Here is a 15,461-nt window from a genome sequence, read left to right as displayed (position 1 = left end):
TTACCACAGTAGTATCTTCCCATTTACAAGGACAGCTAGGCAGCATAAGCAGGCTACTTTGCTGCACAGAAGGTAAAGGAGGAGATAAAATCTTAGCTATAAATACCTTCCAAGTGGCTTGAAAACTTTAGATTTGAATGGCATGGCTTTTGGTACAAGACAATATACCTTGACAGTTCTGACAGCTCTCATGAACATACAAAGTCAGCCAGCCTATCTCCTACATTCTGTTCTTTATTATTTGCCATCCATAAACCTTCTGTTATTTGAAATGAAAGTTTGGCTGTGGTATCTTAAACCCATTAAAACAGAGCTAGCAGAGAATATAAATAACATATCAAATGTGAAACTAACAGTGATTCCCCCCTCTCTTTCTTGCCTTGTCATTTTTTTAGTGGAGAAAGTGGTTCTGGGAAGACTGAAGCCTGCAAACATATAGTGAAGCACCTCACTTACAGAGCCAGCTCCAGCAGAAATATCTTTGATACAAAGATAAAACATGTAAGTAGCATTATGATCACTGAGTAGAACAAGGAAAAAATGTGGCCTCTTTGAAATATAACAAGGGAAAGTGTAGAGTCCTGCATCTGGGCAGGAACAACCCCAGGTTCCAGTATAGGTTGGGAAACGACCTGTTAGAGAGCAGTGTAGGGGAGAGGGACCTGGGGGTCCTAGTGGACGACAGGATGACCATGAGCCAACACTGTGCCCTTGTGGCCAAGAAGGCCAATGGCATCCTGGGGTGTATTAGAAGGGGGGTGGTTAGTAGGTCGAGAGAGGTTCTCCTTTCCCTCTACTCTGCCCTGGTGAGACTGCATCTGGAATATTGTGTCCAGTTCTGGGCCCCTCAGTTCAAGAAGGACAGGGACCTGCTGGAGAGAGTCCAGCGCAGGGCAACGAAGATGATTAAGGGAGTGGAGCATCTCCCTTATGAGGAAAGACTGAGGGAGCTGGGTCTCTATAGTTTAGAGAAGAGGAGACTGAGGGGTGACCTTATTAGTGTCTATAAATATATAAAGCGGGAGTGTCACGAGGATGGAGCCAGGCTCTACTCAGTGGCAAACAATGATAGGACAAGGGGTAATGGGTACAAACTGGAACACAAGAGGTTCCACTTAAACTTGAGAAGAAACTTCTTCTCAGTGAGGGTGACGGAACACTGGAACAGGCTGCCCAGGGAGGTTGTGGAGTCTCCTTCCCTGGAGACATTCAAAACCTGCCTGGACGCATTCCTGTGTAACCTTATCTAGGTGTTCCTGCTCCAGCAGGGGGATTGGACTAGATGATCTTTCGAGGTCCCTTCCAATCTGTAGCATACTGTGATACTGTGATGAGACTGTGATTTAAACTGTAAGGAAAAAGACACCTGGGTTTACTTTCACTGCTGAAGTCAAATGAGGTTTCTTTCTTGAATTGACCTGAATGGGAACAGAATCAAGCTCACATTGATGTGATGGGAGGACTCTGAAAATTGGAGGCCAGTTTTCTTTCTAAATATTTTGGTGACTTTGGACAGCAGTGTTTCAGAGAATAAGAAACATTTGTGTGGTAAGGTACTCTCTCCTAAATGTGTACTAACTGCCCTCAGTAAGTAAATAAATTTATCTGTATGGCTGTGGTGATGCTTCTCTGGACAGTGTTAAGAACTGTGGAGGCATCTGAAGTAATAGTATGTGAGACAGAAAATAGAAAGTTTCAGGAAGACTGCAAGGTCTGAACAGTTATATAGCCCAGTATTTGCATACTAAATATATTTATGAAATAGAAAAGAGTTCTGATTATTTGCTCAGTCATATTTGACTCTAGTAGCAGAACCAAATTCTGCCCCATGTGTATATCACAAAATCCTGACAGCCTGTTTCACATATCAGATATATGTGTCTCCTTGCTAGTACATTGTAAAGTTTCTTCTGACTAAACACTGCAACTCGTGTTTCATTGTTATAGCTGTAAAGGTTCATACTGGCATTTTCAATGATACTGAACCCTCAATTGCTGATTCAAGTTCTTTTAAAAAGTTGCCTTTCCTGCTGAAACTTCTCATCTGAGATCCCAGCTCTGAGACAGTTTTAGCAGTCTGCATTGCCATAGCTCAGTTCTGGGTTTCATTTTTAAAAAGAAAAATGTTTAGACTCACCTACTCTGGTGACTTTCCTCTACAAAAGCACTTACAGTCAACCCAAGATACTTTCATTTTAGCTTTCATCAGCCACATGTGTGATATTCAACAGAACTCTAGAAATCATTCAGGGTGTTTTGGGTTTTTTTAATAGCATCACATGCATCATTCAAAACACACTGCCTTCTTACTGAATTATGTATTCAGTCCATAAGGATGATAGAAGTGTGTCGGAAGTAACAGCTGACACTAACAGGCAACCTACAAAGCAGGATTACTGGGATGTGGGAAAGACACACTGGTTCATATTTTATACATTCCAGCTGATAATAAAAGTCTGATGGATTTTGGGTGGCTTTTAGAAAACCGTGTTGTATTTCTGGTTTTTGAATACGTCGAAAAAGCCTGATGACACTGAAAAAAACGCGACTGAGTAAGCTATAGCTTTATTTTACTTCATGTAGTCATACAATTGCTATGTTAAAGTGTTTTGCACAGTGTTATCTGATTCATTGATGAACTAAACTGACACATTTAATCTAGGTTTCATGTGACAATGTTAAGAAAACCCTTGTTATTTTTTCACTTTCATTGATTTAAATTTTAAAGCCTAGTGTCACAATAATACCATTCTATAGGGACAGTAAACTTTATTTTAAACCCAGAAGACAGATCTACAAGAGAAATCTATTTCTGCTATATATTTTTTTTTTTATTTACTACCTACACAGTTTTGAACTGATCAGGCCATAGATGTCATTCAAAGTAGAACTGCAAAATTCAGGTCAGATCCTCCATGTCCTTTTCTTTCCTGAAGTTCAGATTAAGTGATGAGTAAAACTAAGGAAATAAGTAACTTTGTGAATAAGCAACTGGAAACTGTGTGCTTTGGATACTAATATGGCAGCAGTGGGAATCAGGGGGTGTGGCAAGTAGTATTGTCTCTGCTGCATCTTCTCTTGACCAGAGGAAAATTCCCAGGGACAGCTGTCATGATCCAATGCAAATGAAACAAGTTGTTGTCCTCCATTAAGAAGAGGTATCAGTGTGGGATAATTGAGAAAATTAGGCCTAATTGAGAAAACTAGTTAACTTTAGTCTACGAAGTCTACTCTACATCTATGCAGTAAACAGAACAGTCCCTAACATGCAGTTGTTAACCTGCTCTCTGACACATTTTAAGTCACCAACAGGTCCTCTGGGCACAGTTCAGAGGACAGCACATGCCAGGGACCATTCACAGCAGTATGTCCACCCTATTCTGCAAAAAAACCCAGGTGTTAGGTCTCTGGATGTGAACCTTACCATGCCACTTGCCATTGAAGTTAGAGAGTCCTGATCCTGGTCTTGTTTTGTTTAAGAGTGTAGATGTAGCCATACGTGTCAATGAGACTCAGGTCAGTGCAGGTGGAAGAGAATTATAGTGTTTTAAGAAAGATCCCTTGTAACTAGCATAGATGACACCTGCTGTCAGACAGTGAAGGTAGATGTAGCAGATCCTGCCTATGAGGAATCAAGTAGAAATTTTGAGTTAGTTGTCTTTTAAGGTGTTTTAAGATAGCCTGGATACATTCCTGCTGCAGTTGTGCATAGCACCGTTAAAGCTAATAAAGCTGCACAGATAAAACAAGTGCTGAATTAGCCCAATGAGCAAATACATCCCAAGCAACACTACTGGAGTGGAACCAAACTAGGCTGTATAGTTTTCTGCTGCCACCTACTGCACAAATAGCTGGTTCAACAAAGAGTTCTGAAAGGTCTGATTTTTAGAACTTCTGTCTTTGTGATTGGAACTACATATTATCTGTGTCTCCTCACGGTCCCCTCCCCCCACCCCAGCTAGGTCATCAAGCTTCAGCAAAACACTGTTACATGAGAACAGTCGTGTATTTGGGCCATACTGAAATCAGTACCTTAGGATGCAAAAGAGGAAAGTGCTGAAATAAATTCTTCAGGATGTAAGGGGTGTAAGAAACCAATTATACACAAAAAAGCTAAAAACAGAGAACACATGGAATAAAGATGGCATATGTAATTCTTTTTAAAAAAATTATCTTTTAAAAATAATTGCTGTGACCATGAAGATGTAACATGGAAATACATTAGTAAGAGATGCCGTAAAAAAAAGTCTGAATCAATTTTTTTCATCAGTTTTTCACTTAAGTAGTTCTATTTGAAATCAATAATTTATGCCATTTCTGGCATCACATAAAGCTTGTAAATTCCTTTAGTTGGTTATTAGTATCAACTGACTGTAACTTCACAAGCATAACTGCCTTCCAAGATTCTGATCTTTTTCTAAGCATGCCATGTCTGGGCATATGACTCCCGCCACTTGTATCCAAACTATGGTAAGGACACAACTCACCTGTGAGCCATTATCTTCCCTCTTGCTTTTAGAACTTCCGCTATTCTGACAGTACTTTTTCCTTTTTTCTTTTGAGCTATCTTATTTTTATTTCTATTTAGAAGAAAAATTCAAGGAATTTGTTAAATTACAACTAAAAAATGTTGTTTTGCTTGGGGTTTTTTGGGTGGTTTTTTTTTTGTTGTTGTTGTTTTTTTCACCCGGTTTTTGATAGCAAGCCAACCTCGCTCATGTTTATTGAAGTATCTTCCTGTTTATTTCCCCTCTTATTACTTCTTTACTGTTGTCTTGCAGGTAAACTGTATCTTGGAAGCCTTTGGACATGCTAAGACACCCTTGAATGATTTTTCCAGCTGTTTTATTAAGTATTTTGAGCTACACTTTTGTGAGAAGCAAAAAACATTAACTGGAGGTAAGAATCATTTAATCTGTTTATTTTGATATCACCCAGAGATCAGGGATCCCAGTGTGCCATACAAAGAGTTAGGCTTCAGAATATGTGACAGAGGCAAGGATGTTTTAAGGAGTCTCAAAGGAACATGTTTAATAGCATGTGAGTTCAGTTTGTCAAGGGCAGTGCAGCATTAAGAGGGAGAGCTCAGTTCTGTGCAACCACTAGATGGCAGAGAAAGACAAGAAAACAGATTAACACTACTGGTTCCTGTCATATTGCCCAGGAAATCTTATTTTCCTTTATCTCCGTGATCAATGAACTGTGACAGCTGTCTGTCACTTTACTGTGAAATAAAAGTAACAAAGAGATTAATAGATTAATTTTTTGCACTTTTATCTAATACTGTATTCGGTATTTGAAGTATCCCTTAAATAAGTAATAAAATCTGTTTAGGGCAAATAAAATACAAACATACGCTGTAATACTTAAATTAGAAGTAATTTATTACAGCTTTGAGCTTCTTCTAAAGGAACTAGGAATCATACTGATGTTTGTTTGTGTCAGAGGTAAGATAGTGTGCAATTTGTGCCTGATTTTACGGTAAGAGGGAGTTTGTTAGTCTCTAGTAAGAGTTCATTAGTGAAAAATAAATAAATAAATAAGTAAATATTGGGCAAAACTTCAGTTTGATTCTGAAAACTCTGATCTTCAGAGGCAGTCAGGGAGAAGTTTCATTTCTGGTCTGAATAGGTCATCTTAAAGTTACTCTGTGCTGAAGTGAGAGGTGTGTACAGAAATAATTGTACAGACAGTTTACTACTTGCATTGATCTTACTGGGTGAAAAAAATCTGTGGTGATACACATTTTTGATCCAAGTAAATTAAATTCCATTGAATAAGTATTTCCTAAACTACTAGTTTTTTTATAATTTTAGATGTGTTTAGGCTTTCTGAAGAGTTTCCTAAAAATGTTTGTTGGAAGTATTTCAAAGTAGGAATCACAATCCATTTTCTTGAGAGAGTTCACTGCACCCTAGCAAATATGATAGTTTCTTCAGTGAAAATGGCACTGCGTGGGAAATTACTATCATTTTTTCCTAGTTTGTTTTGCCATAGAGATAGGATATTTTTTAAAAAAATGTAAAACTATAAAGTGCGATCCTTTGCTTTTAATTCATCTATAAGCTGTTGTGGAAGGAATATAAAGATAGTGATGTTAACATTAGAATGGACCAAGTAACTTCTGAATTGGACTTGTAAAAATAAAGTTCAATCCCTAAAACTGTCATTTTATAAATCCTTTGTATTGTATATACTTAATTTCAATATACTTAGTTAAACGCAATTACTCTGTGTGCACACTTTATTTCTTTTTGTTGCACAAACGCAAACAGATGAAAATTATACTAATTTTGAAAAGTAAGCATATGAACATTAGGAAATGCCAGAACTGAAGTTGTTTGAAATATTTTTGGGTTGCCATGTGCATGCAAATATAATGTTGCCATTTTTCCACCCCTCTTCAGCGTCATTCAGTGCAGACTATATTTCTTCAGTGATCAGCTACTAAATAGTTTGGATTTCCTTCATTGATTCATGTGTGGGTTATGCCGTTGTATTCTGTTATAAAAGCAGAATTCTAGTTTTTCTGTAGATTTTCTGTGTTGTGCATCAACGTTTTTTCACGGTATGAGCATTTCAGATACATAAATGGTTTAATTTTCATAGTACTTCTGAACTAAGGTTATTTCATTCCATTCCTCACATGAGGAATGGAAGCCTCAAGGCCATGTATTCCCCCAGTTTTTGGGTGCCTTGCTTGATATTGAAGGGGTTGAGTTTTCAAGCAGCTTTGCTGATTCTTGCCAATTTAATTCACAGCCCTTGTCTGTGAATCATATAAATGTGGAACCAGTTAACCAGGCTTTCATGTCAGTTTTCTCGTACACTAATGCTGTGTTTTTATCACTTCAATCTATAGGCATTAAATGAGAAAACCTGGGGGTAGTCAAGTCCATTAACAAATATCTGCCCTACTATTCCCCAAATATTTAGGATCAATATTTGAATCAATTACTCTTACCAAATCTAAGGTAGCCGAAAGTTCTATAATTTGTAGTCAAGAGTGAGAAGCCCCAGTACAGCAGAAAAGGTGGGGTTTATATTTTTGAAAGTTGCCCTTGTTCATGCTGTTTGATTTGTATTGTAGATGTTACCTTTTCTATGCCATTGCTAATCATCACTTCTGAGTAAAATGGTCCCAGATTTATACCACCATAAATGAGAATCAGGGGTGTTGTCTTTGGCTGGTGTGAATCTCACCCAGGGATTGTCTGTATCTATTTGGAAGATCATTTGCAGCAGTATTTACTGTCTTGCACTGTTTAAGCATGAATGAAGAGTGTAAGTATGCAAAGCACCTCAGATTCTGCTCAGATGTGACTTTATAGCTCATTGAGATAAACTGGGCTAAATATGTCTGGTTTATAAACAAAAATCCAAATGACACTAGACTGCCCGCATCAAAAGGTTTAGGTTGTTTTAACTCCATAACAGACAGATCTTAAGGGTGGAGGTACAGAATCATTTTCTAAGGAAAGGGCATGCATAGTAGATGCATACATTTTTATTATAGAGGACAAGATCAAGGTAGCATTCCTTGCATTTTGACAATGGACATCTGTGAAATCCTGGACAGTTTTTTCTCATGCTAAAGTTCTTTTATGCCTAGACCCTGGAAGTGCTCTGACTTCTGTCACATGCAGTTTATTCTTCTACCGGAAGTCCAATCTACCTAAATAACAAAAATGTTTGCATAATTTTCATCTACAGGCATTTTGCGGTCTTTCTCATAAACTGGATCTTTACCACGAAGTTTTCTAAACAAGGATGAGGGTCTAGAGTGTCATTCTACTCAAAGCCAGTACAGATATCTGTAGAGGTTTTCTGTGTGTTCTCTGACTCTTGTTTCTGATGAGGCATGCTGCACTGTTGGGTTTAAATGAGAGTTTTTCTGTGACAAGCAGCTTTGTGCTCAGGTACCTTTCATTGCTTTATTTGAATCCAACAAGTAGAGAAGGTATAACCCAGGTTAAATAATTTTTCTTTGTGACTGGATAAAATAAATCAGTGGGAACTAGTAAAACATCTTACAACAGAACAAACACAGAATAAACTACAGGACAGTGATTTGATGAAGTTTGAAAAATAAATTCATACCTAACAGAACTCAAAGACTGTTCTTCTATTAAAAAAAAATACCATAATCATTGGTAGATGATGATCACACCCACTGTATAGTAATAAAAGACTGATTATTTATTTATTTCCAGAAGTAAAATTACTGCATTTATTTGCTTATTTATTTATTTATTTATTTGGGGTTTTCCTTTGGAATGGTAGAGAGTAAATGGTTTTTCAGTAAGTTGACAAAATTCCATAGAGGAAAGGTAGGGCTTCTGTCAGTTTCCTCAAGTTACTAAAAAAGAAGCTTAGGAAGAAAAAATCAGTCCTGCCAAACTTATTCTAAAGATTTCTGCCTTGCTTTTCAGGTCTTGCTTTTCTAAGTCCTCACTTTTAAAAAAACAAGGCTTGACTTTTCTTTTGCACTCAAATTGAAGGATCTAATTTGATTTGTGAAAAGAAGCAGATTGCATATTAGCCTGTGTGTAGTTGGTAGACATGCTTGAAGACATTCATGAAGACATTCAAAGCCAGGCTGGATGTGATTCTTAGTGACCTATCTAATTGAAGATGTCCCTGTTCATTGGAGGTGGGGTTGGACTAGATGAGCTTTGAAGGTCTCTTCCAACCCAAACTATTCTATGATTGTATGTGTGTTCCAAACATTTTTTATCAGTTGAAAAGTTTCAGACATTAATTTCCCATTTTGTATAAGAAAGACTGCAGCCAGCTAAACTCTTTGATGTGGTTTTGTACTGTGTTTCAGCACTGAACTTTCAGATCTTTAGCAAAAGCTGTGTTTAGGACAGCATGGTTTTTGAGAAAGAGCAATGTAGCTTCAAAGATGCATAGCTGGAATAAAGATTTCACTGGCCACACTTTCAATAGAGTCCACTTGCTGACTTTGTAGCTGCTCAGGAGATTGAGTGGTCTGTAGAAGGAAGCAGAAATGACCTTGTGCCTGTAAGCACAGTTAACATTGCACTAAAATGGCAGACTTTGCTCTGGAACTCCATTATTTTTCACTTTTATTTGACACAGAAATTAATGAACATAGAATTTCACTTTGTAGAAAATTTTATTACAGTGATAGTTTTCTTTATGAGTTACTTTAGCTCCATTAAGAGTGTGCTGTGTTTGATTCTTGCTGATTAGAAGCTCGACTTTTCTTAACAGCTCTTACCCTTGCTGGAGATGTTAACTGAGATGAACTATATTTAGCCTTATTAAGGTGGGTGACTCAAAGTACTTGGAAAAGGCTGAATCAGTTTATGTCATCTAAATAAGTGGTGTTGCCCATCATTAAAGTTAAATGTATTAATTAATCAGATAGGTGACCACCAGTAACATTTTTCTCATGTTTATTAATTAATAAATTTTAAAAATACCTGCATGATAGTTATGAAAGCCTTAGTGAAGATCATTGCACACAAAAAAGTGATTCAGTAATGGCTTCTTTATAAAGTAGTTGATGGTAAGGTTAGTTTTACTGAGAAGTAAGTTACAAGCACGGTAAAAGATGGAAATCATCCTTCAGGTTCATCTCTTATGTTTTACTCTGTAGGAATGGCAGCCAAGTAATGATTGATTCTTATGAAAGTGCGAATCTGGGCCAGTCCTGCCATGATGGGTTAAGATTGCATTGCTTCAATTTGTAGTTTGCTTCAAAGTTACTGGAGCCAGGAACATATCCTGCTACCAGCTTAATGATTTCCCAGGTGTGCCCTTTTATTTCCGGCACAGCTCTTTTTTCTGTACTGTAGCAACAGGAAGCTAGATGGCTGATAATACTATTTCTCATCATACAGGTTCCATAACATCAGGAGCTCACTTGTAGGATAATTAAATGGGCCAGATCATGTCTCCTTGGTTCAGCAGGTCAGCTGCGCAGCTCTTCCTCTTCTCAGTCTCTTCTGTAGCTAGAGTCTCAGGCATGGTTTTGGTTGCCAACAGATGTGTCAGGCCATGCCTGTGCTATTAAATAAAATAAAGGGTAGAAGATGCCTCTGGGTAGTGTACCACTGTCCTTATGCCCTGCTTAAGTGGGATGTGTTTGGAATGGACTGGCCTGTGCAAAGCAGCACTTTGGGAGGCTGTGCATAGTTATACTTAGTTCAGTATAACTGATGAGACCTCTCTCAAAACGATACATTCAATATTCACAGATTTTGTTTCCCTCCACTCTACGCTGTCTTTCAACAATATTCTCACAGGCTGCGTTCCCTCATACACACAACTTCAAGTAACTTTGCTGTACTTAATTTGACAGTGTAGACAGAAACTTGGAGCTCTGCAAAAGATAGGAAGTTAATTAAATGAAATTTAAAATACAATTACCAGACAAATACAGATGATAAAGCAGTAACCAAGCTAGTTCTGAATGGGTTGCCCAAGGAAGTTGTGAATGCTCCATCCCTGGCTGTGTTCAAGGCCAGGTTGGACAGAGCCTTGGGTGACATGGTTTAGTGCAAGGTGTCCCTGCCTGTGACATTCAGGCTTCTAGCCTAGCCGTTATGCTTGTGCAGCTACTGTGCTTTTGGTACACACTCTCACATGCTGAGATCTAACCTGCATAACTTTGCTAAGCATTGCATTGGGCAATACCTTTGAGTCCAAAACTGATTCTGAAAATAACTGGTTCAACTAGCCTCATCTTTAGAAGTCTTTACCATATGTCTTCAGACTTCTGGTCTGTGAGGCACCTGAAGCTGTGCATCTGCATATGCCTGTAAATGCAACAGTTTTGAATGCAGCAAATAACTCAGTACTATTTTATGCTTAATCCCAGGCTGCTTCGATAAAGTAAAAAGGAAAAAAAAAAATCTAAAAACCATAAGCAGCTGAAAAATTGTGTGTGTTTGGAGAACATACTTACTGTGCTACAGAATGCAAATGCATGTATCAGTATTTTCTATTACTGTGCTATCACTGTACGTTCAAGAACTACTTCCAGTTGATAAAGGAAGGAGTCTTAGATGAGTTGGTTGTCATCCAGACTGTGGGAAGCTCTGGTTTAATATCCTCCTCTGCTTACAGGGTTTCAAAAATATAGCTCCTACATTGCTAAGAAGTGCATTTTATCCTCTGAACTTAACAGTTTTTTCCAGGTCAAGGTCAGGTTAAGGATAAGACCCTATGAAAGCTCTGCCATATTGTGGAGATAGAAAAGCAAAAAGCTGCAGCAGAATGTCCTGCATCCCAGTGGTAGGAGTGCTCAGTTGTATGTGAAGGGACATGCTTCTAATTTTTACACCGCAGCTAGTATTTAAGCAATGATGAGATAAAGTATACAAACAGTGGGGTAAGTGGGAACTGGAATCAAGTCCCTGCTCACAAGGAGGGCTCTGACGCCTAGCTGCAGTTAGGCGTTCCCTTGTTCTCTTCAGCCTGCTGCATTTGGAACTGCATGGTGGTGTACGCTCAGTGGAGGGCTGAAGAGTAAACTTCGCAAAACAGTGTATCTCCCTCTGTCTCTTCACATATACCTCTGAAATGCCTGTAATTTGGTGAAGCAGGTGAATGGTTCTGAAGGTCCAATATTTCCTTTGCTTCTGTGCTTTGCCTTTTTCAGAACTTAGTGGGCCTGAGGTTTTGTATGATCCTGTAATCAGCATTTCTGTAGGCAAATCGTGGTCAGGTTCATCCTCCTTGGCCTTCTTCCCAGATGTGCTGATTCACATGGCTTCTCATTTGGCCAGCTCATCACAGCCCTTCTGAGATGCCCGTGTTTCCCAGGCACAGGTTAGTGAGCTTGTTGATGACCAGTTCTGCAGAGGATTTGTCTCTTTGTAGCCATCTAGAAGTAGCCATGTATATGTTAGGTGGTTAATCTAAAATATTAATCTGAGTGTTCTCGATTACCAACAGAGAAGGAGGAAGTGGTACCAAGGGTGGTTTTCCCAAGATGTCTTGAATCTCTCTTATATCTTTCCATTAAGAAGAAGCTTAGAATAGATGCCAATGCTCAGATGGCTACACTTCAGTGGGATGACTAATAGCTTGTCTCTTAGAAAATCTTGCCAAATATGACAACTAGTTGCTCAAATAAGTAAAACAGAGTACAAATCTGTACAAAAAAATTATAATTATCTTTAAAACTGAGTAATTTTAAAGGTAATGTAAGACAGTAAGGTAAGACGTTTGTTCCACTAATTTTAATGGAATTATGGCTTTATATGTGATTTATACAGAAAACCATGGTAGAATTAATGGTAATATTTTTTTATATGCTCAGACTGTTTTATAAGAAACATTGTTTATTCTTCATTGTTGCAATGGTGAATGGCTTAAAATATTTAAGTTTAGAGCAATCATTATAATGATGTATTTATTTGTTTGTTTCTCAATCAGCTAGGATTTACACATACATGTTGGAGAAGTCGCGTGTCATTATGCAGCCTCTCAACCAGAGTAATTTTCATGTTTTTTACTGGATGATGGATGGGCTGTCTGCTGAAGAAAAGTACACCCTGTACCTCAGTAATTTGTCTGCACACAGGTAGGAAAGCAACTTTATATCTAGTATTAATATTTTCCTTATTTTAGTGCCTCTTTGCTGTTGCAGTCCTTCCTCCAATAGTTAACATTTGTGTCCTAACTTTTCAATGTGCTCTGAAATTATTACTGAGTACTTGCTCATAAGGATTTAATTCTGCAACGCATGTACACTATCTTAACAACACTGGAGTATTATATTAATCAGGATTATTTCCTTAAAGGAGAAAAAGGAAAAAAAAAAAAAAATCTCAGTTATTTTTCCATCTTCTGTGGACTAGAGTAGGTCTGTTCTTATTTATTTATTTTTTCCCCTGATGGAACATTCTGTCTTCAGGAAAAACTTTTATTAAAATTAGTTTTCTTAACATGGAATATGTTGATTTTGATGAAATGTCACTATATGTAACTGATGATATTTCCATTTTGATTTTGATATTTACTTCGTATTATTAAGGGAAACAGAAACAAAGTTTTGACTACGTTGAAACTAAGGATAGGATTTAACACCCAACTGAACCACTTTTTTGGCTTCATAAACTCTTCTGACTAAATCCCCTTTAATAGCTTAAATATAAAGAGCTGTATATGGGCACCTAAATCTAGTGTGTTTTAGGCTGAATACACTCCAAATGTTTAATGTAAGTGGAAGTTTTTGGTTTATCAGGAAACTTTGGAAGTATCTCAAAATTTAATTCATATTCTTTTGAAAAGAAAACATATTTCTGATTTGGATAATTTGCTTTTTTTTCTTTAGTCTTTCCTAACAAGAATCACTGAAATGAGAGAAGCCTATTCGGCATTAATGATTTTCTCTTAAATTGGCTAAGATTATAATGAGTATAGGAGGTAACTTTAAAAAGACTGATAGTAATTAAAGTTAGGTAAAATGAATGGTTTAAGTTTTTGTATCTAAGCCTTTTTCCCATGGATTTTTCTCCCAGCTTTTCTGTCTTTGCACTCTAGGTAGTACTTAAATAAAGTAGTAGTTCCATATTTCCCATTCTTTACTAATGTTAACAGTTCTGGTATTATACAGAATAGTGCAATGCACTAGCTCTGAAGAAACCTGAGGCTAAATTGCTTTATTAAAAATGATCCACTTCAAGGGGGGGGGGGGGGGGGGGGGAAGGGAAGCATTAGATTCTGTATTTTAAATCTTTTGAAGGATTTGAGACCAAAAGAATTCTGAGCTCCCAATTATTAATTTATTCCTCTTCTTCTAGTGAAAGTTTATTCAGAAAATGAAACAGTTTGAAGTTACTTTGCAAGAAGCTCCAACAGGAAGGAACTTAGAAGAAGCCTGAATAATTAGAACATGAACAAAGCTTTATCTGATAAGATACCTGATAAGCATCCAAAAAGAACAAAATAGTATTTCTGAATAGATGTCTGAATACTGCAGTGCCAAAGCTTTAGAAGTAATTTATAGCTGAATATTTGCATAAAGCTGCTTTATCGATAAAGCTTTGTTGTGGCTACATAGTTTAGATTGTATCTTGCATTACTGAGAGTTTGAGCCAAATATTTCTTACATTAAACTCCTAAGTGTAGTGGTTCACTGGACTAGATCTTTCTTGGTGGATAAACTAGGGGTGAATTTCTACTGCACCAAACTCATACATGAATCAGGAAGGCAGGATTTGGCCTCTTACAAATTCATAATTTCTGGGCTAGTCAGATTTTGTAGAGATCATATCATCCTGTCAATATCAGTAAGTGAATTTGTCATGTTTTCTTTAAGCAAGTGTAATCTTGACTCTAATAATAAAATCAATCAGATAACAGCCTGGTTGAAATGATAGGTGGCTCAAGCCCAACTGCTTTTTGAATAATTATTCTGTTCCTCTTTGCGCTATTTAATATTGCACTTTTATGTAGAAGATTGAAAAATCTTAAAAAATAATGGCTCTTAGGATCCCAACATGCCCCTATTTTTTCACTGTTCACATAAGCTATTGCAGTATGGGAAATAAGACATATCATTGGGGTTTTTATTCTCATTTTATATAAAAGTACCTTCAAAAGTCAAAGTAGTATTGTCAGTAGTGGTTATTGTTAGACTTTATGCTGTAAAAGGTGAGAGATTGTTTATGTATTAAGTAGCATATAATCCTGGATTAAGAATGAATGTAAATAACTAAAAAAGGGAAATCCCTCTCCTTTGGAGTCACCGAGAGTTTCAGTAAGGCGTGGGTTTCACCCTAATGTATAGGGGGAGTTGTTAAAGTTGTAATTCTGTGGTGTTTGGCGCCATCCTGGTAGAGAGCTTTTGCTCAGAAACTTAAATGTATGTTCTTGCAAGTATTGTGACTGTGGAGGCATTGAATGAAGACAAATGGCGGGCTACTTTATATTGAAGTTATATACAACTAGGATCTTGAAGTAGCAAGCCACCTAAATCTAGGAAGGAAGGGATCTGAATTACTACATCTGCTACTGTATCTGCATGTGGATCATGATGGATAAAGACAGAAGCAATTCCTGAAACGTAAGATCATTTTTCAAGATTGAGCAGGGGAAGCATGTCAGAAATAGGAGGTCTCAAAAGGGCAAGTCCAGGCTTTTTGATTGACAACAACTACTCTCATGTGTTCACTACATTCAGAAGCTGATTTTTATCAGCACATCCTTGATTGAAATTTCAGAAATTTCTACAACTTTGGTGTGTTTGAAAAAAGCCTGCAGAATTTTGTTTATCTTAATAATGATGTATAATACAGAGAGAATAAAGATTTGAAGTTATATTCTCAATTTGTTCTTGATTTGTTTTTTTATTTTATTTTCTATCTTTCTGGGTACAGATACAGTCCATTATTGGAAGCATTGCTTTTCTGGCATGCGAAGTTTAATCTTATAGTAAGAACTATATAGTACCTTTTCCAGCACATTAAGTTTAGCTT

At 37.2% G+C, this 15,461-nt stretch overlaps 1 protein-coding gene across 6 annotated transcripts in view; it reads left to right on the top strand.

The window, feature by feature from the left end:
• MYO16 (myosin XVI) overlaps positions 1-15,461 on the top strand; it is a 381,803-nt gene that overhangs the window by 226,845 nt on the left and 139,497 nt on the right. For all 6 annotated transcript variants that reach the window (XM_061472784.1, XM_061472779.1, XM_061472778.1 and 3 more), the window contains 3 exons: positions 396-501; positions 4,782-4,899; positions 12,415-12,562. In XM_061472784.1, coding sequence (XP_061328768.1) covers positions 396-501; positions 4,782-4,899; positions 12,415-12,562 — 372 coding nt within the window. The remainder of the gene's footprint in view (positions 1-395; positions 502-4,781; positions 4,900-12,414; positions 12,563-15,461) is intronic.

The sequence above is a fragment of the Pezoporus flaviventris genome, unplaced genomic scaffold (genome assembly GCF_033815535.1).
Source record: "Pezoporus flaviventris isolate CSIRO_AGI_PZ_B2104156 unplaced genomic scaffold, CSIRO_AGI_Pfla_v1 ptg000072l, whole genome shotgun sequence".
Classification (NCBI taxonomy): domain Eukaryota; kingdom Metazoa; phylum Chordata; class Aves; order Psittaciformes; family Psittacidae; genus Pezoporus; species Pezoporus flaviventris.
Note: the sequence above shows the minus strand (reverse complement) of the source record. Positions and strands in the feature narration are given on the sequence as shown.